The sequence below is a fragment of the Capra hircus genome, chromosome 3, assembly GCF_001704415.2.
Source record: "Capra hircus breed San Clemente chromosome 3, ASM170441v1, whole genome shotgun sequence".
NCBI classification, from domain to species: Eukaryota; Metazoa; Chordata; class Mammalia; order Artiodactyla; family Bovidae; genus Capra; species Capra hircus.
This window is the reverse complement of record NC_030810.1, coordinates 104,718,187-104,742,693: the sequence shown is the minus strand read 5'-3', so window position 1 is coordinate 104,742,693 and position 24,507 is coordinate 104,718,187. Positions and strand designations below refer to the sequence as shown.

Here is a 24,507-nt window from a genome sequence, read left to right as displayed (position 1 = left end):
ACAGCTCAGCTTCCAGTGACCCGCACTCACTGAAGGAAAGCAACCACCCCCATCCATTAGGGTGTGCTGGCGAGTATATACGGAGGCGCATGCGCGCTTCTTGCTTCCCGCGCCGTCTTTCCAAATAGAACCCCGAATACGCTTGCGCCGTATTTGGGCTACGGCTGGCCAGCGGAAACAGTCCGTCCCCAGCACTACCAATAAAACGTGCGGAAAGTGCCTGCGTCCCGCCTCCTGACGATTACGGGTCTCCCTTCCCGAGGAGGCCCGGATCCCGCCCAGCCCGCCCTGCGCGCCTTGCGGCTGCGCGTGGTGAGATGCGCCGAGTCTCCGCTGAGCCCTGTTCTCCAGCCCCGCCTACCAGCTTTACGGGCTGCTTTGGGATTTCCTTTCGCCTCCGGTTGGGGCTGCTGTTTCGCTTCACCGACGGTAGGCGTAGTGGATTTTGCACGGCTTAGATCTTAACTCTCCCTTCCCTGCATCTGCAGCTCACCCATTTATCAGCACTGTTATCATTAGTTGTAGGGATGGTCGTGTTTTACTAATGAGGAAGAGGGGAGAAATCTTCAAATCCTCTTCTAAGCACTTGCATTTTTGAGGGCTGGAATGGGGGAAAAGTTCTGTATAATTTATCCGTTCTTCAATCATCCGACAAATGTTCAGTAAGCACAGCACTAGCGCCGGGTGCTGTGCTACCTGGCGATACACATTGACCCTGGCTACTGGCGAGACACATTGATCCTGCTCTGTTAGGCTTTGGCAAGGACGGATCAGCAAAGGAGTTAGGCCACTGGGTGCTATAATTGACATTAAGTCATTTTTACAATTAACTGCAACTAGCAAGAGCTACAAAGGAGATGCGAGATTTGTGAGCTTGTTACAGGAGGGTGTGTGTGTGAGAGAAAGAGAATTTCTCAGACATAATGACAGAAGCTGAGATCTGAAAGAAAGATGAATAGGCGTTAACTAGGCCTGGAGGTGGAGAGTGGTGCAAACTGAAGAAGAGCCTTTGTGAGGATTCGGAGGAGAAAGGATAGAGAACAAGGGGGCCAGTCCACCGCAGGCTGTAATTAGAGATTGGTCCCCGTGCCTTGGCACTTACCCCTTAGAGTCTGATTTCTACACAGCAGCCAAAGTGATCTTTTAAAAATACAGACCGGATGGTGGCGCTTCCCTGCACCAAACTGTCCAGTGAATTTCCATCTTGGAATAAAACGCAGACTCCTCACAGTGGCCACGAAGGCCTTACAGAATCTGACCCCCAACCTTTTTCCCCAAATTCACTTCCTACCACTCTCCCCCTCACTCCCTTTGTCCAACACTCCCTACCCCTTTATTTCGTTTCATAGTGCTCATGGCCATCTGAAGTTCTGTGTTGTCTACCATCCCCAGTAGAACATAAGGGACTTTATCATCTTATTCATTACTGTACCTAGAACAGTGCCTGGCCCATAGTAGATGCCCAATTATTATTTGTCAAATATGTGCATTGGGGAGCACATAGCAGGGGTGCCCTGCCGATTTAGGGGTGTCAGGAAAAGGGTACTGATGGTAGAGACATTAAGGCTGAGGACTTACTGATGAAAAAGAGTATTTATTCTTTTTTTTTTATTTTAAGAGAGAAGAAAATATCCTAGCTCAGAGCAGAGGGAAGATGGAATGTGGCCTGTTAGGTGAAATGTGATTGGAGCATATAGTCCACGTGGAGAGATGAGAAATGAAGCTGGAACAAAGATGCCAGGTCCTGTAAGCCCTCTTAAAAAGTAGTATGGAGCCATTGAAGGATTTTAGGAGGGAGAGTGGTAGCTTCAATGTTTGTATTTGAGTTACACCATTGAATGCTTCTTGAAGAATGGATTGGAGGAGAAAAGTAGAGTGTAGGAGGTCAAATGAGAGGTGTTTCAGTAGTTAACAAGAGAACTGATAGGAAGAAGGATTCGGGGAGAGGACAGAGTCAGGCACAAGCCCCAAGTTCTTTAAGAAGAGGTTCTGTTCATGGTGATAGAGAACACAGGAGGAAGAGTGGGTTTGACTGGAGGAGACGATGCCCTCATGATGGTGCTGCTGAAGTGTCTGTGAGACTCCAGCAGGAAAGGTCTGAAGGGTAGAGTCATCACAGAGTCCATCTCAAGAGGAGGATTGGGATTGGAAGTGCAGATTTTGGAACCAAAATCAACTAGAAGATAATCAAAGCCATGGGTTATCTCTGGAGAGAGCATGACGTATGAGAAGAGAAGGTCTAGGACAAAACCCTAAGGAACAGACAGAGGAGGCGAAGCCTGCAGAGGAGAAGGAACAGACAAAGAAGAGAGAAGACCTCCAGAGCAGCAGAGTGCGAGTCAGAAGAACAAAAGAGAGTGCTTCCAGAGCAGAGGGGCCTGTGTCAGCTGAGGTGAAAAGTACAGTTAGATCAGTGCTGTGTACTTAGTTGCTCAGTTGTGTCTGACTCTGTACTGTAGCCCACCAGGCTCCTCTGTCCATCGGGATTCTCCAGGCAAGAATACTGGAGTGGGTTGCTGTGCCCTCCAGGAGATCTTCCCAACCCATGGATCAAAACCAGGTCTCCCACATTGCAAGTGGTTCTTTACTGTCTGAAGCACCAGGGAATCCCTGAGCTGGGCATTATTCACTAGACTTAGCAACAGAGGGATCATCAGTGACCTTGGCAAGAGCAGTTTTGGGGAGCCAAGAGGACCAGCTTCAGCCCATGCAATGTAAGAAATGGAGAGAAGACTCACCAAGTGTAGCAACTCATCCCAGAGGTTTGGCTGTGAGTAATATTACATGCATGGTTGCATGAGGTTCTCATAACAACCCATGAGGCAAGAGGTTTGAAGATGAGGAAACTGAAGCTCCAAGAAGTCAAGTAACTTCCCAGTATCTCAGTTCTAGTAAGGAATGAAGCAAGGGTTTTAATCCTGTGTAATCACTAGGGTGTCCATGTCAAAACGCCCTTCCCCTTCCTTATTGCCTCCTCTTGAGGGATAGAATTGGTGGCAGCCAGAAGGAGCAGGGGTGGGGGTAAAGGCTGGGACTGAAGATTCCTTCCGCTGTACCTGGAGGAAAAAAACAAAGGCTAGATAACAGTAGCAATAGTAATTCCAGCCATCCATATGGAGCTTTACAGCTCACAAGGACTACCTTCTCATACCTTTTTATCTGCAGTGAGACTCATGACAGCCTCATGGGAGGCTCAGGACAGTAAGGAATGTGTGAGCAGGCTCGCAGTTGTTCAGCATTTGAATCATACTTCCTGTTGGCCTCAACCAAATCCCCTCAATTAAGTCACTCAGGCTCTAATAGACCTCTTCAGAGTTAGCTTCATTCTTCTGGAAGTTCATCACTCTTTTGCTTCATATCGCACCAAAGACATTCCCTGAAACACTGACAAGCAGGGCCTTAAGCAGCGAATGTGGTTAGTCACTTAACTCATTCATTCATTCAGTAAACCTGAGCCCCAATTCTGTGCTTGTCTCTTGAGGAAGAGTTTTAGGTTTCAGAGAAATAGGAACTGTGGAATTTGCCCTGTGGCCATTTAGAAATTGACAGAAGGGACTTCCCTGGTGAGACAGTGGATAGGAGTCTGCCTGCCAACACAGGGGCCACAGGTTTGATCCCTGGTCTGGGAAGATGCCACAAGCCACGGAGAAGCTGAAGTCCATGCGCCGCAACTATTGAAGCCTGCAAGCTCTAGGGTCTGCGAGCTGCAAGTACAGATCCCGTGCGCTGCGACTACCGAAGCCGGCACATCTAGATCCCATGCTCTGCAGCAAGAGAAGCCGTCACAACAAGAAGCCTGTGCGACCGCAACAGAGCAGCCCCCACTCACCACAGCTAGAGGAAGCCCATACGCAGCAACGGAGAGCCAGTGCAGCCATAAACAAATAAATAGACAAATAATTGTTTAAAAAAGAAAGAAAAAGAAACGTGCTGAAGACTAAAAATATACTACTGAAATGTCAGGGAGACTGTATGACATGATGACTAAGAGCTGCTTGGGCTTCACAGTAGGAAAGAGCTGAATTTAGGCTTGACTTTGCCACTTACTTAACCTCTCTGAGTCAGTTCTCCCCATAACATGGGGTTGTCAGGCTAATGCATGTAGTAACCACCCATGAAAGATTAGCTTGAGAAAAATTATAGGAAAGCATATGAGGTATAAACACTTTGCATTTGCACTGGACTTTACAGGCATGCTATGGTTATTGTTTAAGAGTTGGTCAATTAAACCAACTATTGCCATAATCATTCAGCAACATGTCAAATTATGTATCAGATCATCAGTTGTACACATTAAACTTACACAATATTACATCTCAGTGGTGGTTGCAGTTTAGTCGCTAAGTCGTTTCAGACTCTTCCTACCCCATAGACTGTAGCCCACCAGGCTCCTCTGTGCATGGGGTTCTCCAGGCAAGAATATTGGAGTGGGTTGCCATTTCCTTCTCCAGGGAAGCTTCCCGACCCAGGAATCAAACCCAGGTTTCCTCCATTGCAGGGAGATTCTTTAATGACTGAGCTAGAGACGTAAAAAATTTTATCTCTATAGAGCTGAAGAAAAAGTTTGTTGATCAGATGAATCCGGAGATGAACCTACAACCTAGTAATTAAGGGGCAGAAGGGTCTCACTGGAAGAAGGAATCATTTGGTGTCAGTAATCAGTAAGAGTGGTGTTTCTTCAGATCAGAAACCAGAGCTGAAAGGACAGATTAAAGGTTGACTGGTAAGATTTATCCATTCACTTATCTCTTAAGTATTTTTTTGAGTGAGTCCTCCTCTGCCATGCATGACAGGAGAGTGTCTCTCTTTGACCGTGGAGGCGACAGTGGGCCCAGGAGGAGGCACCCTCCTTGGGGAGTTGACTTGAGACCTACAGAGTAAGGAGCCTGTGACATGGTGCTTGCCAGGCTCCAAGGCTGGAGTTTGCTGTCTGAGCCAAGGGTTGGCTGAAGTGAGATCAGAACTTCTGTGCTGGGTCAGCCAAACTATTTTTGTGCTTCAGCTTCTCACTTATATTTATTTCCCAGTTGCCCTCCCTTGGTGTTTAGCTAAGTCTTTTAAAAGTGCTGTGCAAAGGGAAACGAGGAACGCATTTGTGGCCACCTTGTACGTACTCTTGCCTGGAAAATCCCATGGACAGGGGAGCCTGGTAGGCTGCAGTCCATGGGGTCTCAAAGAGTCGGACATGACTGAGCGACTTCACTTTCACTTTTCACTTTCATGCACTGGAGAAGGAGATGGCAACCCACTCCAGTGTTCTTGCCTGGAGAATCCTAGGGATGGTGGAGCCTGGTAGGCTGCTGTCTATGGGGTCACACAGAGTCAGACACGACTGAAGCGACTTAGCAGCAGCAGCAGCAGTACATCCATAGTGACTACTGCAGCCTGGGCATTTGAGGTGACTCCCCTAGGGCAGTGGGTCTCAGTTGTCCCCTAGAGGGCATTTTGGAAATATGTCTTTAGTGAAGACCATGATTAGGAGCAATAGGCTTTGCTAGTAGTCATGTATGGATGTGAGAGTTGGACCAAAACAGAGGCCAAACACCAAAGAATTGATGCTTTCAAATTGTGGTGCTAGAGAAGACTCTTGAGAGTCCCTTGGACTGCAAAGAGATCAAACGAGTCAATCCTAAAAGAAATCAGTCCTGAATATTCATTGGAAGGACTGATGCTGAAGGTGAAGCTCCAATACTTTGTGAAGAACTGACTCATTGGAAAAGACCCTGGTGTTGGGAAAGATTGAGGGCAAGAGGAGAAGGGCACGGCAGAGGATGAGATGGTTGGATGGCATCACCAACTCGATGGACATGAGTTTGAGCAAGATCCAGGAGTTGGTGATGGACAGGGAAGCCTGGCGTGCTGCAGTCCATGGGGTCGCAGAGTCCGACACAACTAAGCAACTGAACAACAACAACAATTAGGAGCACTTTGAGAATTTAGTGGAAGGAGGACAGGAAAGAGACTATAACATGCGCGACAGTTCTGCACAAAGAAGTATCTCTCATTCTACTTACTTTGGAATGTTCTGTTCAACAATATATGCAAGTATAAGATCAAATATAAATTAGCAAGACTTTATAATAATGCAGAAAAGTTTTAGAAGTTTTGTTGTTGTTGAAAAGCCCAATAATTTAGGAGAAGATCATTATGGAGGAAGAAGTTAAATACATTGTCTTGAAATTATTGCATCTGTCTGCTAGGTGATTGCAGCCGTGAAATTAAAAGATGCTTACTTCTTGGAAGGAAAGTTATGACCAACCTAGATAGCATATTCAAAAGCAGAGACATTACTTTGCCAACAAAGGTCCATCTAGTCAAGGCTATGGTTTTTCCAGTGGTCATGTGAGAGTTGGACTGTGAAGAAAACTGAGCGCCGAAGAATTGATGCCTTTGAACTGTGATGTTGGAGAAGACTCTTGAGAGTCCCTTGGACTGCAAGGAGATCCAACCAGTCCATTCTAAAGGAGATCAGTCCTGGGTGTTCATTGGAAGGACTGATGCTAAAGCTGAAACTCCAATATTTTGGCCACCTCATGTGAAGATTTGATTCATTGGAAAAGACTCTGATGCTGGGAGGGCTTGGGGGCAGGAGGTGAGGGGGACAATAGAGGATGAGATGGCTGGATAGCATCACCTACTCGATGGACATGAGTTTGAGTGAACTCCGGGAGTTGGTGATGGACAGGGAGGCCTGGCATGCTGCGGTTCATGGAGTCGCAAAGAGTCGGACAAGACTGAGGGACTGAACTGAACTGAACTGACTCAGCATATTAGAGCACTTCCAACTATGTAATATATTTAGTTGTAAAGAGTTTCAATGTGGTAGTATTCCTGCCAAAACAATGAACCAACTGCAAATATGTAATGAAATTTTTTTTACTGACTTCATTGAGATTTAATTTATATACTATAAAAGTTTCTCCTTTAAGTGTACAGTTCAATGATTTTGAGTAAATTAATAGAATTTTGTGATTTTGATTCCCACTCCACCCGCAGGCAAGCACTAATCTGTTTTCTGTCTCTCTAGATTTGGCTGTTCTAGAATTTCATATAAATGGAATCATGTAATCTGTGGTCATTTTGTCTGGCTTCTTTGACTTACCGTGATGTTTTTGAGGTACATTCATGTCGTAGCATGTATTGGTATTTTGTTCCCTTTTATTGTTGAATACTATTCCATTTAATGAAATACCAGTTTGTGTATTTATTCACCAGCTGATAGACATTTGGTCTGTTTCCATAAATAACGCTGCTGTAAATATTCATGTGCAAGTCTTTGTGTGGATAAATGTTTTCTTTTCAGTAGCTCCCTAGAAGTGGAATTGCTGGGTCAAATGGTAACTCTGTTTAACATTTTGAGAAACTGCCGAACTGTTTTCCAAAGTGGCTACACCATTTTACATCCCCAAGTTCTCATTTCTCCACATCCTTGCCAACACTTGTCATTGTCTGTCTGTTTGACCATAGCCATCCTAATGTATATGACATGGTATTTCATAGTGGTTTTGATTTGCATTTCCTTAATGGTAAATGTTGTCAAGCATCTATTTGTGTTCTTGTTGGACATTTGTACAGTATCTTTGGATAAGTGTCTCTTCAAGTCCTTTGCCTGTTTTTAATTGGGTTATCTTCTTATTATTGAGTTATAAGAGTTCTCTGTATATTTTAGATACTAGGCCCTTATCAGAGATGTGGTTTGAAAATCTTTTATCCCATTCTGTGGGTTTTCTTTTCACTTTCTTGATGGCATCCTTTCAAACACAAACATTTTTCATTTTGATGAAGTCCAATTTATCTTTTTCTTCTATCATTTGTATTTGGGACTCATAAATAAGAAACCATTGTCTAATGAGACTTTGAACTTAAGCTATAATGAGATGAGAATTTGGGGGACCTTGAGAGGAAGTAAGAGTGTTTACCTGTGGGAGAGACATGCCTTATTGGGGAACAGAGGGCAGACTATGGTAGATTGCCTCCTAGATGGCCCCCAAATGATCCCCACCACTTGGTGTGCATACCGTTATTTAGCCTCTCTGTCCCACACACATCTCTATGGAAGACCTGTGTAGGGACTTTGCTGGTAGACCAGTGGTTGAGACTGTGTGCTCCTAATGCAGGGGCCGCAGTGTCGTTCCCTGGTCAGGGAACTGATATCCCACATGCCGCACAGGTGTGACAAAAAAAATAAATAAAACAACTATCCTTCAATTGGGCTTCCACTGTGGCTCAGCTGGTTAAGAATCCACCTGCAATGCGAGAGACCTGGGTTCGATCCCTGGGTTGGGAAGATCCCCTGGATAAGGGAGGGGCTACCCACTCCAGTATTCTGGCCTGGAGAATGGGGTCACAAACAGTTGGATATGATTGAGGAACTTTCACTTGATCCTTCAATTAAAAAAAAAAATTAAAAAAATATATATATTAATAAAAAGAAGATGACCGTTATCCAATAGGATATTGTAAAAATGATGATGTGTGGCTCCTGAGGCTAGGACATTGTGGCTTCTGCCTTAGTCTCTCTTAGACCACTCACTGGGGAGGAATCTAGCTGCCATGATGTGAGGACACTAAGCAGCCCTATGAATTATTCCACGTGGTGGGAAACTGAGGCCTTCTGCCAACAGCCAGCCCCAGTTTATCACTTATGTTAGGTGATGAACCTATGTTAGGCTTCCCAGGTGACGCAGACAGTTTACTGCCTGCAGTGTGGGAGACCTGGGTTCGATCCCTGGGTCGGGAAGATCCCCTGGAGAACGGAATGGCAACTCACTCTAATATTCTTCCCTGGAGAATCCAATGGACAGAGGAGCCTGGTGGGCTATAGTCCATGGGATTGCAAAGACTCCACATGACTGAGTGACTAACACTTTCACTTTCGCTTAACTTGGAAGCAGAGCCTCAGCCCAGTCAAGCCTCCTGCAGATGACAGCAGCCCTGACCAATGTCTTGGCAATAATCTTTTTAGAAACTGCAAGTGTGAAACATCCAGATAAGCCACTCCTGCATTCCTTTCCCACAGAAAATGTGAGATAACAAATGTTTATTGTTGCCTAAAACAAAGAAAAAGAAACCACTGGCTAATCTTCCTTATTCCAGAAATGTTATAGTTGAGCTCTTATATTTAAGTCTGTGATTCATTTTGCTTTGATTTTTGATTGTGGAGTGGGGTAAGGGTCTAAGTTTATCTTTTTTGCACATGATATCCAGTCATCTCAGCACCATTTGTTGAAAAGAAATTCCTTACTGAATTGCTAAGGCTTAGAATCAAATAGTAAATTTGTTAAGACTTGTGGAATGCATTGAATCTTATTCATAAAGACTGACATTTAAGCATTTTTATTTATCATGTATTTTATATTTTTATAGCATCATAATAATTACATTTTGTAAAAATTACATGAAAGTTACACACTGAGATTATTAATTCATGGGCTGTTTTTCCTTCTCTTAAATCCTAATTTATTCCATTTAGGTTAGTACATATCTAACTATTCTATAATGTCTTGTAGATAGTCCTTCCTAAGCATTTATTTATTGAAAACATATTTTCCTATAAATAAAAGTCCCATTATCTTTCCTTTATATTCCAATTAAGGCAACAGTATTTAGTCTCTTAAATTATGTGTATAGGTAAGTCATAGTATCTATACCTTTATTTCAGGATAGTAGAGAGTATGTGAGGAAATGCTTGTTATGAAAAGGGGGTGCTCAGGCTGTTGGGTGGAGATTTCCCGTGAAAGGAAACAGAGGCAGACCAGCCCCTCCCCAACTGAAAACCAGTCCATCTTGCTCAACCCGGGAGTCCTGGATTCTGTTTCATTATCGACCAGTTATCCCCTGACCAATGCCTTTGAAGAACACAGATCCAGAAATGGTGCCACGCAGCCAGCACTTTGGAAGCCAACTTGGGCTTCATTTTTAGCAGATAAAACACGCTGTGGAAAACACGGGACAATTTTAAAACAACACAAAGCAGCGCTGCAGACCAGCACAGCAGCTTTTGAAAATAACCAGCAGCTAAGGTAGCATTCGGCACAGCAGGAGGCGGCTCACCTCCAGGTGAGATGTGTGTCATAGGACTCTGCATATGAATCTGTTATCAAACACAAGTCTGTGTGGTCAGTGCAGTGAGGCCAGATAAGACCAAAACGTTGAGTCTGGACCAAAGAGATGTTTCCTGCAGGGCCCTGCAAAGCTGCTTATGCCTTAAAAAACCCCCAACTCCTGGAAAGCTTTCAGCCAAGCCCTTTTATAGGGAAGGGTGGGGGGCCGTGGTTAGTTGTTGCAAACTTCCTGGTGTTAGATCATTTGTTCTTAAGGTCAGGTCATCGTCAGGTCACCATGTTGCTGGAAGCCTCCACCAGAGCAAATGTTATTCTCTGTTTTGACAAAGGGCAAAGTGCTAAGGCTCAACTTCCCCTCTCCAAGGCCCAGGCTAAGCCAAGGGGACCCTGGGCAGGCCCGTTTCTCTGCCCGGGAGCACTGGTCCAGCACCCAGTCTGTCCTTCCACCAGTGCCCAGGCCCTGCTGAAGAGGCAGAGCTCAGCTGGTGGCGCACTCAGGGGCGGGTCCCCAGAGCCTGCCCAGCCGTCATCACTGAGGGAGCCAGGCGCCCAGCACCCAGCCAGTCAGGTTTTTCATTTAAACCGGAGCGAATTATTTGTGTAGGGTCAGTGGGAATACGTGTGGTAGCAAATGCCTATCAGGTTAGTGCCCAGCTCACAGCAGTTGCCCTTCTCTGAGAACAGGTCCACCCACAGAGGTAGACCTGAAGTCATGATGGGCAGTGTCCTTGCAGCTTAACCCTGACCTCTGCCACCTCCTAAGCGGATGGACAGCTGATCTCAGCTGTAACAGTTTTTGAAATGTGAACGGAGAGACTGAAGCTGGTTGAAGCTGTGCATGACACTTAATGGCAGTGCCATGCACTCCAGTTGCTGAGGCTTCCTTGGATGGTGACCCATGGAGACCGGCACCTCCATTAGACCCCAGATGGGGAATGGAGGAGAGGGCACAGCTGCTTCAAAGCCCGGGCCTGGCCAGGGGACAGTGTGGTGAGGGCTCTGGAGCTTTGTGGGACACAGCCCTCAGCCTGTCCCCAGATCCCCAGCTCACTTGCTGGCCCCAACGAGTAGGCCTCTCATCTCTCACCCACTCTCTGCCTTGAGGACCACTGCCCGGTTGAGTGTTGGCAGCCATAGGGTCCCATGTATACCTGCTCCACCCCTTATTACAAATCCAGGTCCCACCACTGAGTAGTCAAGGGACTTTGGGCAATTTCATGACCATTTTAGAGTCTTAAAGTTCCTCATCTCTAAAGTGGGGAAAAAATTAGTATCTGCCTCTTGAGAATGAAATGAGACAATGAACATAAGGCAGCATAGAATAAGTACTCAATAAATATTCACCCTTATAATAACCAACTTTATTAAGAAGATAAAATACAAAAGCCTCAAGGGCAAATCACCTTGATAGAAACGAAACAAAAGACTCAACAAAGTCTCTGCCTGAAAAGGGAAACAGGCAAGGGAGAGGGACTTTGGGGCCAGCAGAGCAGGTCAGGGCAAACATAGTATGTGCTTAATAAATATTGGTGGAACAAGTGAACTCAAGGGAAGTAAGATATTGGATGTCACCTGCTCTCCTCCCCAGAACAAGTCATGTACAGCATTTCCTTGAGAAATAGGAAGTCTGAATGGGGCAGATTTGACATAATGATGGTGGTTCAATTAAACGGAACAATTTGGCACCTACCCATCCTGGACCAGGCCTTCTGCTTGAATGAGTAAGATCTCATTTGTGGAATTCCAAGCTCTTTATGTAAACTCAGTCCTACCTTGTTGTAGTATTTGGTGCCAGTCTTCATTAACATAGTGGGGAGCCCCTGCCTGTCACATGGGAGACCAGGTTCAATTCCCCAGGGGGAGGCAACACGCCCTTTTTGGGCTTCCCAGATGGCACTAGTCATAAAGAACCTGCCTGCCAGCGCAGGAGACATAAGAGACAAGGGTTTGATCCCTGGGTCAGGAAGATCCTCTGAAGGAGGAAATGGCAACCCACTCTGGTATCTTTGCCTAGAAAATCCCATGGACAGAGGAACCTGGCAGGTTACAAACCATGGGGTCGCAAAGACTGAAGTGAATTGGCAGTGTGCTAGGCATTATCGTACTGACCCCTTACAATCCTGTGCGATGGGAGTTATCACTTCCCTTTTATAGATGAGAAACAGAGGCTTAGCGTGATAAGCAGTTTGTCGCTGTTCAGTCACTAAGTCATGTCTGACTCTTGGCCACCCCGTGGACTGCAGCAGGCCAGGCCTCTCTGTCCCTCACCATCTCCCAGAGTTCACCCAAGCTCATGTCCATTGAATCGGTGATGCCATCCAACCATCTCATCCTCTGCTGTCCTCTTCTCCTTTTGCCTTCAGCCTTTACCAGCATGAGGGTCTTTTTCAGTGAGTTGGCTGCTCACATCAGGTGCCCAGAGTATTGGAGCTTCAGCTTCGGCATCAGTCCTTCCAGTTTATTGATGGTCAAACAGCCAGTAAATAGTGGAGCCCAGATTCAAACCAAGCTCCTCTCACCAAGACCATAGCTCCTCTAGGGTTATGGGAACCTAGAAGAAGAAATGGTCAATTTCCCCTGGAGTTTATTTGGAAACACTTCACTGAGATAATTTAAAAAAAAAAAAAAAGACAAGTGGTTCCCGAGGGTCTACTGTGTACCAGGCACTGTGCTTATCTTACTGATTATAGTAATGACCTTGTGAGATGGTGGCATTTAACAGATGGGGAGATTTAACTGATGAGGAAATAGGCTCGGGGAGCTAGAGTCAGCCAGGTCTTGAATGTGTATGTCACTCCCACTAAATCTGTGATGTGGCCCATGAGGCAATACAAGCTCCTTCTCACATCCACTGAGGATACAGCTTTGTACCACACTTTGCAGTTTCTGAACTGCTCTACACAACCTCTCTGTCCTGTGAGAAAGGAAAAACAATTCCTTCTCATCTGTATCTGCTGATGAAACAAGAGAGGCCTCGGGAGGCACCGGCCCCCTGCCCAGGGCCCATCCTCCCTGCACTTCTCTAGTTAATACTCCTTATCCCTCACCCCTTCTCCATGAAGCCCTGTAGGAAGGGTCTCTGTGCACAGCTGTTACCAATTTTGTCCTTATCTATAAGCATCTGTGTGTCTGACTCCCCTGCTTATGAGCCTCTATAGTGCAAAGATTGCTTAATCATCACTCAGGATTTTGGCCTCAGTATTTTTGTACCATGATCCTCTTTTATTAGTATTAACCATTATCAGCATATCTTTAAAATATTTTCCTTAAGAAGGCAGTTGTGCCTGCTGTGGCTCCCATCCTTTGGGATTCGGGAACCTCTACCCAATCCTTCATTAAGATCTTTCATCTAGATTCTTCCTAAAGCTGTCATCCATACGTGCCTTCTAGAATTTCATAGGATGTATAAGCCCTCAGGAAGCCAGTCGGCCGCCCTTTACAAGTATGGTTGCAGTTGCCTCACTTCCTGGGTCATGTGACACTCCCATGGTTTCACGTGACTTGTTCCATTATGCCGGAATTAACCCGCAGGGCTAATCTGGCCTGTATAGCTATCACAGGCCCCTGCATCCCTGTTTTTATTTAGTTGATCCTCTATCCCTCAGAAGTTTGGGAACCCCAACGTCTTCTTGCCTGGTGATGGAGCTTTCAAGTCCTTCCAGAGAGGTGAGTGGGGACAAGGCTTCTAATTGGTGGTGTCATGCACTTTCTGGAATTCTGGCTAACCCGGCTCTGGAATTCAATGAATGACGGGCTCTCCTTGAAGCAGGTCATCGTGTCTTTTTGATGGAGGGAAGGTGGGATCGAAGGGGAAGTGGTTGGGAAGAGGGGTGCAGGAGGGTCCTGCTTGGGGTAGGCAGAGAGCTGTTACTAGCCGAGAGCTTGGAGGGAGGGCTGAACTCAGGTGTCTGTGGACTTTGTTCCATTCTGTTAAAGGTGGGAGACTAGGCAGTCGAGCCCTGCCTAGGAGAGTAGATGAGAGGTGGAGAGGGGCTTGCCTTCTAGCCACTCCTCATTGTGTTCTCAGGAGTATCCTGTGCCTCGGGGCAGAGTAGAAATCATGGCTGCCAGCCTCATGGGATTACTTCTACTTCATACAGTGTCGTGGGTATCAGGTAAGTGAGTCAGAGAGAAGGGAAGGAGCCCCAAGGCCCCCCTTCTGCCATATGGTCTTTGGCAGTCTCTGGCATTACTGGTGGTGGACTTAAGTAGATGCTCAGTAAATCCTTTTGCATGACTGAGAGCAACAGTGGGGTGGAGGTACAGCAAGATAATTTTTAAAGCCATTTATTTATTATTTATTTCTGTGAGTTGGGTCTTTGTTGTGGCATGTGGGATTTAGTTTCCTGACCAGGGATCAAACCCCTGCCCCTTGCATTGGGAGCTCAGTCTCTTAGCCATTGGACTGCCAGGGAGGCCCAGGAATTTTTGAAACCAGTATTTTGTCTTTCTTTTCAGCTAGTGGGTCCCTTCTCCCCATCTTCATCCCTCAGCCCTTGCCTCTCTTGTGCACCCTCCCTGCCAGGTGCCCGCCCCTGCATCCCTAAAAGCTTTGGCTACAGCTCGGTGGTGTGTGTCTGCAATGCCACATACTGTGATTCTCTGGACCCCCTGACCCTGCCTGACCCTGGCACCTTCAGCCGCTTTGAGAGCACTCGCAGCGGGCGCCGAATGGAGCTGAGTCTGGGGACCATCCAGGCCAATCGCACAGGCACAGGTAACCAGCTCTCACCCAGGTTATGGTCCTTCTGGAGCCCAGTCATGCCAGCGATCAGCGTGGAGTTTCTCCCCTGTGCACTGACGCCTTTTATTCCCTGCGGATGTCCCCAGGGTTGCTGTTGACCTTGCAGCCAGATCAGAAATTTCAGAAAGTGAAGGGGTTTGGAGGGGCCGTGACGGATGCTGCTTCCCTCAACATCCTTGCCCTGTCACCTGCTGCACGGAATTTGCTGCTCAAATCATACTTCTCCGAAGAAGGTGAGGAGGAAGGGACATGATGACATAGTGCAGTTGGTTCTTTGACCTCTCCTTTCTCCCTGACATCCACCCATCCCTGACATTTGGGTCTCTGTTAATGCCTGGTGGGAAAAAAAAATTGTCCTATCCATCCGCTGAGTGCTGGGGGCCTCCAGCTCAGACAGTCTGCCCTTCACCCTGCACCCAAGTTCCCTTTGGCCCTGACTCGGGAATTTCTACAGGAATTGAATACAACATCATCCGGGTCCCCATGGCCAGCTGTGACTTCTCCATCCGCACCTATACCTATGACGACAGCCCTGACGACTTCCAGTTGCTCAACTTCAGCCTTCCAGAGGAAGATGTCAAGCTCAAGGTGGGCACTCTGGCTGCCCCAGGCCCCAGCAGCATTGATGCCTGGTGATTGAGGGGCCTCAGGCTAGAACAGTTTGCAGAGAGACATAGAACTTGTCCCTGCCCTCTCTTGGGATGGGAGGGTAGAGGCTGATGGCTAGGCCAGATACACTGGTTGGGCCAGTCTGTGTATGTTCCAACTCTGGGTGTCTCTCCTCACTACCTTTGTTTCCAGATACCACTGATTCACCAAGCTCTGGAGTTGGCCAACCGCTCTGTCTCACTCTTTGCCAGTCCCTGGACATCACCCACTTGGCTCAAGACTAATGGGGCCGTGAATGGGAAGGGGACACTCAAGGGTCAGCCGGGGGATCTCTACCACAAGACCTGGGCCAGATACTTTGTCAAGTAAGGAAACAGCAGGGCCATCAGGCCTGGACCAGGCTCCCCTTTCACATACCCTGGTCTGCGTCCCAACCCTTGACCTCTTCGGCTGCCAGCTCTCAGCTCACCTTTCTACCTTCTGGGCCTTCAGGCTTAGGCCCCTCAGTTTTCCCCATTCAGTCCGACCTCCTAGTCCCCAGGGCCCTGATCCCCTTTCTTGGCCATGATCCCTCACACCCTTGCCCTCGCCAGGTTCCTGGATGCCTACGCGGAGCACAAGTTACGATTCTGGGCAGTGACAGCCGAGAACGAGCCTACTGCAGGGCTCCTTAGCGGGTACCCCTTCCAATGCTTGGGTTTCACTCCTGAGCACCAGCGAGACTTCATTGCCCGTGACCTGGGTCCCATCCTCGCCAACAGTACACACCGCGACGTCCGACTGTTGATGCTGGATGACCAGCGCTTGCTGTTGCCTCGCTGGGCCCAGGTGGTAAGGACCAGGACTCCTGTGGGCACCTTGTTTGGATGCTCGGTTGTGTCTGACTGTTTTTCGACCCCATGGACTATAGCCCTCCAGGCTCCTCTGTCCATGGGATTTCCCAGGCAAGAATACCAGAGTGAGTTGCCATTTCCTTCCCCAAGGGATCTTCCCAACCCAGGGATTGAACCTGTATCTCCTTGGCAGGAGGATTCTTTATCACTGAGCCACCTGGGAAGACCTTAGTACCCTAGTGACCCCAAATCCAGCATCTAGATGACTAGCTCTGGAACAGAGTGCCTTCCCTGCCCCAACTTTTGATTCCTAGAGTAACCAGGCTGGGGCCAGGTGCCCAGGTGGCACTCCTGGGATGCTGGGGGTAGTGTTGACCCCCCTCTGGGTCTCCAAAGCCCAAGAATCTCCTAGGTTGTCACTTTAACCCCCTCTAAGTTGTGTTCATCCTGCGCCCACCTCTCAAGTTCTAGTGCCTCCTCCAGATCCCTCGTGTAGGACCCAGGCTCCATGGTTCTGTCTCCCCAGTAGCCCTTCCCTTTCTCTGTCCAGGTGCTGGCAGACCCAGAAGCAGCTAAGTATGTTCATGGCATTGCTGTACATTGGTACCTGGACTTCCTGGCTCCAGCAAAAGCCACCCTGGGGGAGACGCACCGCCTGTTCCCCAACACCATGCTCTTTGCTTCAGAGGCCTGTGTGGGCTCCAAGTTCTGGGAGCAGAGCGTGCGGCTGGGCTCCTGGGATCGAGGGATGCAGTACAGCCACAGTATCATCACAGTGAGCCACCTCAGTCTCTCCTTCCGCATAGCAGACCACCTTGGGCCCCTCGCTAGTCTCACCAGAGGCTGACGGGGGGCCCTCCTCTCCAGCTTTTCCCCAGCTCGCTTACTCTTGGGGGCAAAGTTTGGGGATATCATGATGCCCTCTATTGCCTTCCCTTCAGAGATCTGTGCACCCCATCACCTTGTTCTGAATGCTTGAGCCGTTGTAGCTGCCTCAGATTTCTGAGTTTCTCTGGCGATGCCTCTGCCCTCAAAACCCCTCCCTCCGTAGATTTTTAGTGTTTGGCTGTGCTGGGTCCTTGTTGCCGCTCGGGCTTTCTCCCGCTGTGGCAAGCCAAGGCCCCTCTCCAGCCTTGGTGCACAGGCTCATTGCAGCGGTTTTTCTTGCTGTGGAGCACAGGCTCCTGGCATGCCAGCTTCAGTAGCTGTGGTGCATGGGCTCAGTTGCCCAGTGGCATGTGGAATCTTCCTGGATCAGGGATCGAACCTGTGTCCCCTACATTGGCAGGAGGATCGTTAACCACTGGACTACCAGGGAAGTCCCCTCCTTAGATATTAAGGATATAAAACACACCCCTCCCAGGGCCGAGGCCCCACAGCCCATCTCCCTCATGTGACACTTAACTGTATTCACTGGGGGCCCAACGTGGAACCTTTGTCTCTGCCCTGTTTCCACCCTAGAACCTCCTCTACCATGTGGTTGGCTGGACCGACTGGAACCTCGCCCTAAATCCTGAAGGGGGACCCAACTGGGTGCGCAACTTTGTTGATAGCCCCATCATTGTGGATATCGCCAAGGACACATTTTACAAACAGCCTATGTTTTACCACCTTGGCCACTTCAGGTGAGTGGAAGGTGGGCACTCCGACTCCATGCCAGGCCTAGCATCTCCTGCACTGTGCTTGTATCACCCACTATGAGGAGGCAGGAAGGTGTGGAGAGTGGGAACCTTGGGAGGCTCTCATCTGTCCCTTTTGCGCCATGTAGGTAGGAAGTGACTAGATGGCATTTGAGACAGACAATTCCTCAATGCCTGATGCTGAGGTTAGGAGGCAGGAGGGCAGGACATATCCAACCACATGGCTGGAGGCCTGGAGAGTTAGGGCACGTCTTAGGAATGGTTCTGGGGGCCGGTGTGGGGGTGGGCAGGGTGGTGTAGATGGTAGGGAAGGTGACTTCTCAAGTGATAGACTGATGGAAGCTACCCTCAGGGCTGGGGTCCCTGACAATCCTGTTCCCACTTCAGCAAGTTCATTCCCGAGGGCTCGCAGAGAGTGGGGCTGGTTGCCAGCGAGAAGAGCGACTTGGACACGGTGGCACTCTTTCGGCCTGACGGCTCTGCGGTTGCAGTCGTGCTGAACCGGTGAGAGCAGCGGGGCCTGGGAACTGGGATGAAGACGAGACGGTGGGCTTGGCGGGATCACACACTCCGCTACTCCTCTCTACCTCCTCCAGCTCCTCTAAGGATGTGCCTCTCACCATCAAGGATCCCGCCGTGGGCTTCATGGAGACTGTCTCACCTGGCTACTCCATTCACACCTACCTGTGGCGTCGCCAGTGATGGAGCTGATACCCACGCTTGCGCCTGGGCTCAGCTTGGACATTAAAGGGACACGGTCAGCCCACATGCCGTCTGTGGCTACAGAGGGTACAGCAGGACCAGGGGGAGCTTAAGTGACGTAAGCCCAGAGGCAGTGGTTTGGGTGACTCATTCTCCCCTCTAGTTGGTGCCAGGGGCTGGAGGGCCCTAGGGAAAGGATCAGGAAGCCCCAGTGGTCCTCCACCCCCGTGCTTGTGTGAGCGTGTGCTATGCGCTGGTTGCCTGTGGAAACTGGGCCCCGGCCCAGGGTGAGCTCACTGTCTGTACAAACACGGGTGGGGGGTGGGGTAGATGGAGAGAGAGGTTAAGGAAAGGAAGAGACGAGGAAAGCCGGACCCAAAACTGGGAACTGTTTGTCTTTCTTGGAGATGCAGAACCAGGCCTACGCAGATGTCCATACCCAGGCACAGGCAGTGAAAGAAGCCAAGCACCAGAGGGTAGACTCGAGCACCAGATGGCCCCCTGGTACCAGCTAGGAAAAATGGCAGCTGCTTAAAAGACAGAATGTCTGATCTCAGTCCATGTGAGCAGTTTTATTTCGGGGGGGGGGTGGCACCCCATTTCCACCACACCAACAATGGGGAAACACAGGAGCCTCTGGAATGCATGACAGTAGAAAAATCAGTCCTGAGAGCATGAGGATAAATCATTCCTCTTCATCCTCCTCAGCCATGCCCAGGGCCTGGGTGCCTGGGGCCCGGGCAGATGGTGCCCGCTGGATGGAGACAATGCCGCTGAGCAAGGCGTAGCCAGCCATGGCCGCCAGCCCCGCCAGCACGGTTAGGATCTGGTTCCGGCGCCGGTGTGGCTCCTCCTCAGACTCTGGGTTCGCTGGTGTCTGGCGTGGAGGTGGTGCCTCAGCTGAGGGGAGAGGAAGGGGGGTGGGTGGGAGGCTGGTTCCTGGGTCCCTGCCCACTCTCCCCAGGACTAGCACCCCCCACCTCCCTACCCATCCCCCCCTTACCTCCTTCCCAGGGGAAGTACAGGCTGAGGATGTGGGTGCAATAGGCACAGAGATTGTGCAGCCCCCGCAGGTGGGCCTGCAGCTTCCCACTGGGCAGCTTTGCTTGTTGCAGCAGGGCCAGGTAGCTGAAGACGAAGGCATCCAGGGAGGCGGGGCTGCAGCAGAGAAGAGTGGGATGGAGAAGGGGAGAGACGGGGTCAGAGGAAGAGTCGGCCCAGGGAAGATAGGCTCTGGGCAGCGGGGGACCACCGGGGGAGAAGAGGACACACAGCTCTGGTCCTGGGGTGGGGAAAGTGCCCCAGGTGGCGCCAGCCTGGCGTTGAATGGGACTCTATCCCAGGGCTGCATAAAGGGCACATTGAGTGCCCCACAGCTCAGCAGGCCCGTCCCGGGCCTGGCGGCCCTCCCACCCTCCTGTACCACTGAGGCGGCTCCAGCCCCACACACAGCCCTACCTTCACCAGACCCAATGTCTGTGCCGAGCGCCTCCTGTCCAGAGCTTGAGCCCCCACCCTAGCCCCTGTGGCTACATTTGAACCTGTATCTTCTTCCAAGCCACCTATGACTCCCCTGGAGTGAGACTCACGCATCTCCAAAGAAGAATTTCTGAGAGCCCAGGCGCTGAGAGAGAAGAGTCAGGCATTCTCGGGCCTCCTGGTATAGCTATGGAGGGGACACGAGGTCAGCTCGCAGCTGCGGGTTGGGTACCGCCTCCCCTCGCAGGCACTTGGCCCCTCGGCCATCATCCTGGGGGCTCTTGTCGTACAACACCCCCCGTCCCAGAGGTACCTCCTTCTCCAGCTCCTCCTCATCCTCAGGCCTGTGCTCCCCACACAGCAGCTGCAGCCGTTCCATGTACTGCCGCTGCATGCGGCCAGGCAGGAAGAAGTTGAGGGGAAAGGGCATTGCCTCTGCGTACCACTTCCGGGTCACTTCCACATAGTTCTTGGCGTCTATCCAAAAAGTATGTATCTGCATTGGGTATGTAGGAAGGAAGAGGCTGGTCTGAGCCACTGCACCTGCCTGACTCAGGGTGGGATTCTGGTTCCCATGCTGGGTGTGTGTGTGTGTGTGTGTGTGTCTGTGTAAGGCCTGGGCACTCACCAGCACTGGGAGCAGCTTCTCCTCCAGCAAAGACATGAAGGCCAAGGTGTCTGCTCCCTGCCGGGCTGACAGGTCGTAATCAGCATTGTACTTCTGTGGAGGGAACGTCCATGGTGAGGTGGATGCTGGGGGACTGCAGGGACACTTCAAGGAGGGAGGCCTCCTGTCTGGCACCACCTAGCCTGACCTCTGAGCGCAGCAGAGGCAGAGCAAGGAGCTTTTCCTGCGGAGGCCCCCTCGCCTGGGCCCAGTCAGTAGCCTGTTGCTGTTGGCGGAAAGCCTGGACCTTGGAGCCTGCTGGCCGTCAAGGTCCCGCGCCCACTGGGGGGAGGAAGGAAGGCCCAGCCACAAACCAGGAGCAGCTCCCAGAGTTTCCACGGAAAGCTGGCGGGATGCCTGCTGACGGCAACTTTCTAACAGTAACTTCCCCAATCCAGACACCACAAAACTAGCAGCGCAGAGCTCAGATGCAAGCTGGGCCTCAATGCCTCAGGAACTAGGGGACGCTATCCTCACGCTCCCAGGACCCAGTGAACCCATGTCAAGGGCTCCCTGGCTTGTTCTCTCAATGCTCAGCTCTTGGCCGTCTCTTGCTTCATTCCATGGTCCAGGCGCCACCACCACACGCATTCCAACCATACCCCCAGGTCTCAGCCTGCCACACCTTCCTAGGCTCTAGTGTCTGCTCCTCAGCACCCTCCTCCATATCCTGAGTAAACTTTGTCCCCAAGTAACCTCTTGAGTGTGATCGTTAAAGCTCTCTGAGCCTCATTCTCCTCCATGGAATAGGGGTAATAATCTTTCTCTCAATACGGCTGTGGTAGGAGAAACAGGGAAAGCTGTGCTTATACAAAAAGAAACAGTGGCCCAGTCCCACCAGGAGTTTTGGCTTTTACCTGGATCCCTTCTCTCCATTCCTCTCAAGCCTCCATTAATTCCCCAGTTCCTCCACCTTTGGGAAAGTAGAAATGAATAAGAGGGGTCTACTTCTGACAGTATGTTCCCTTTTGGAACCAGACCATGAAAGCTGGAAGAGCCCTGAGAAAGTATCCTGGCTAAGCCCCTGGTCTTACAAATAAGCTTATAGCTCTAAGAGGTTAAGCAATTTGCCCAAGGTGGTCACAGAGCCAATGACAGTGACAAGCACAGCCTAGGTCTCTCTAGTCCTCTTGTAATGCTCTTTCAACTTTCCCATCGTGGCACTTGGTCTTGTCCATCCTGAGCCCCATATTAGAAAGCCTGACCTGGTCCCTGAAAAAAGAGTAATGGCCCTTAGAACTCCCTCTCTGAGAACTTCCACCCCACCCCCACACTGGTCTCACCTTTGAGGGCTTCATCTGTTATTTCCTACTCTCCTTTCCCTTCCATGTGTCAACAGCCTGTTCATCTCTCCCTCCCTGCCCAGCAGGCAGAAGGCATTGTGGCTCCAGATGTCTCGACAGTGGCCTAGTTGACTCTCTAGCCTACTGCATCATAGCAACATGTCTGTGTCTCCTCCACGAGACTACATGTCCCCTGGAGCCCCGGGTCACCTGCGTCTGGTTTGGCATATACCTGGTACTCAATAAATGTGTGTAGCACTGAATTGACTAAACTCTCGCTGGCAGTCACCCTACCCAAACCACCTACCTCTTTTCGAAGGTGGGTGATGATCTTGTGTGGTACTGAGATGACCTCTCCATGACTGGTCCGAAGGGCAGGCAGAGTTCCTGACATTGAGAAAGAAGTATGTCCACCAGACCCTTAGCCACCTATCCACACATAGCCACAACACATCCTTGTCTGTCTCCTGCACTTCCCCTTGTAAACTCCCTTCCTCACCCCCCAGGAACACTGGGTACCTGAAGGACTCCGCCAGGGGTTGGTGATCTTGTGCACCTTGAGTGGGGCACCAGTAAATCTTGCATAGGTCTGCAGGGAAGGAAGCAGAAGGCAGAGAGGCCAAGGACACGGCCCACAGAGGGGAATCAAGACAAGAAATAACATTTATTGAATACCTTCTGTGCTATGCTCTACAGTGAGGGATTGCTTCACACAAAAAAGGTAGACATTATTGTTCCCATTTTACAACGGGCAAACACAGGGATTAGAGACCTTATGGACGTGTCTCTGATTACAAATCAGCCAGGAAAACCCTTCCCTCTTATATCCTCTATCGTTCCATCTACCTGGGAACACCTAGCCTCACTTGGAAGCACTGGCCATTCCTTCTTGGGCAGTCTGTTTGGTCTGTTCCTACTTCACCATCTGAACACTTTATTACACTTGTTTGCTGACGTTTCTGACTTTATGTAAACAATTCCAGGGGAGGGACCAAATGCTACTCATCTGCACGCCAATGTTTGGTATCTGGAAGAGGCCTAATACAATGATGAGAAGAGTGAAAATGAAAGAGTGAGTGAGTGAGTTCACTAGTTTGACTCCAAAGCTCTTTCTACAGAGCCTTAGCGGTGAGTGGGCCTTTTGGTTCAATAAACAATAACCTCAGTAAATGCCGTTGAGTGAGGAGGAGGAAGGGGAGACTGAGGAGAAGGCAGTAATGCCAAGCCGGAGAACCTTGAGGTCATCCAGCCTTCGTAAACCTCCGGAGGAAGAAACGGCGCCCAGAGAGAAGAGACTGCCCCAAGGTCACATAGCCAGTAAATGGATGTTTAAGAACTAAAATTCATCTTCTGAACCCCCGACCAGGCCTCTTTCCATTGCTAAACAAAATCTAGGCTACCAAGGCACCGAATAGAGTTCATACCGGCCAGGCACGCTCTTGGATTGCCTCAGTTTACCCCACTGTGCCCGTACTGAGGCGCCCTGGCAAAATTCGGATGGCCGGCTAGTCCGGCCCCCTCCCCAGTCCTCCAGGGCGCAGCAGAGAGCGCCGGCGCCACCCCTCACCAGCACGGCCAGGCTGTCCAGGTCCACTGACGGCAGCCCCCAGCCCCCTGACCAGCAGAACAGCTCCATGGGCGCCGCCATCTTGCCTGCCCTCTGTCCCGGAAGCACCTCCCCCTGCGCTTCAGCCCTCCACCGCGTGGATCCGCCCCCCTCCCCGTCGGCAGATCGCGGTCGGGACCCAGGGGAGGCTGTCAGGAGGGCGCGGCTTGTCCAGGCCCGAGAGGCGGCCTGAAAACGGCGTGGGGCGGAGCCGAGGGCTTCTGGGGAGGGCGGCTGCCGCCTGATCCAGAGGTGCCTCCCGAAGGGGGGGTGGATCCTTAGCCCTGCGCGCCTTGGAGAATCAGGGCGCCCTGATGGAGGGGAGCCCTGAACACCCGAGGACGCGGTGGGAGCAGGAGAAGGGGATTTTGTGCTCCATGACGGGTTCTGGGGGCCCTCGCAAATCTGCAAGAGGTCTGGGCTGCTCTGGGGCCCCTCAGGGCTCGGCCCCGAGCGGGGGCTGCGGGGGGGGTCCCCCGAGCCGCATGTTTTCCACAGCGCGTTATGTTTGGAACCAGCCCCGCGCCTCTTGTTGCCATGGAAACAAAACAGGGGCGGTGGCGGCGGCCGGAGCGAGGCTGGGCTGGGGCCTGTGTGTGTGTGGGGGGAGGGGAGGTGGGGCTCTCGGGCTGTTGCCTTGGTAACGGGAACTGAGGCGCCCCTCCGCCTCATCCGGGTCACGGCCTGTCCACCAGTACCCCCCAGTGTTTCCAGTCTAGCCCCCGGTCCCTGGCCGGTCCTCTGGCCTACTCCTGTCCTTGGTGTCCCTTTCCTCTTTCCTGATTTCTTTACTCCAGCCTCACTGACCACTGTTTTAGGCTCTCCCTCCAGTTCCCACCGGACACTTCCAGATTCCAAGTTTTCCTAGGAGTGAGGGGAA

At 50.4% G+C, this 24,507-nt stretch overlaps 2 protein-coding genes across 2 annotated transcripts; one reads left to right on the top strand and one right to left on the bottom strand.

Annotated features, from left to right (window-relative positions):
• GBA (glucosylceramidase beta) lies at positions 292–19,148 on the top strand. The gene is made up of 12 exons (XM_005677401.2): positions 292–429; positions 13,651–13,730; positions 14,092–14,179; positions 14,590–14,781; positions 14,895–15,041; positions 15,263–15,396; positions 15,610–15,782; positions 16,011–16,248; positions 16,801–17,025; positions 17,712–17,875; positions 18,278–18,394; positions 18,487–19,148. The coding sequence occupies exons 1-12, from the start codon at positions 318–320 to the stop codon at positions 18,590–18,592; spliced, it is 1,776 nt and encodes a 591-aa protein (XP_005677458.2). The 5' UTR covers positions 292–317; the 3' UTR covers positions 18,593–19,148.
• Positions 19,141–24,420, bottom strand: MTX1 (metaxin 1). The gene is made up of 8 exons (XM_005677399.3): positions 23,589–24,420; positions 22,541–22,610; positions 22,329–22,408; positions 20,700–20,792; positions 20,385–20,567; positions 20,182–20,258; positions 19,596–19,750; positions 19,141–19,492 (listed from the first exon to the last, which is right to left on the bottom strand). The coding sequence occupies exons 1-8, from the start codon at positions 24,297–24,299 to the stop codon at positions 19,278–19,280; spliced, it is 1,584 nt and encodes a 527-aa protein (XP_005677456.2). The 5' UTR covers positions 24,300–24,420; the 3' UTR covers positions 19,141–19,277.

Coding starts and splice junctions, on each gene's coding strand:
- MTX1 (XM_005677399.3), bottom strand. CDS start 24,299: ATGAGGCGGAGGGGCGCCTCAGTTCCCGTTACCAAGGCAACAGCCCGA. Junction 19,751..20,181: donor AAATTCTTCTTTGGAGATGC/GTGAGTCTCACT, acceptor TCTCTGCTGCAG/CCCCGCCTCCCTGGATGCCT. Junction 19,493..19,595: donor GTACTTCCCCTGGGAAGGAG/GTAAGGGGGGGA, acceptor CTCTCCCCTCAG/CTGAGGCACCACCTCCACGC.
- GBA (XM_005677401.2), top strand. CDS start 318: ATGCGCCGAGTCTCCGCTGAGCCCTGTTCTCCAGCCCCGCCTACCAGC. Junction 13,731..14,091: donor TTTCAAGTCCTTCCAGAGAG/GTGAGTGGGGAC, acceptor TTGTGTTCTCAG/GAGTATCCTGTGCCTCGGGG. Junction 17,876..18,277: donor TACCACCTTGGCCACTTCAG/GTGAGTGGAAGG, acceptor TTCCCACTTCAG/CAAGTTCATTCCCGAGGGCT.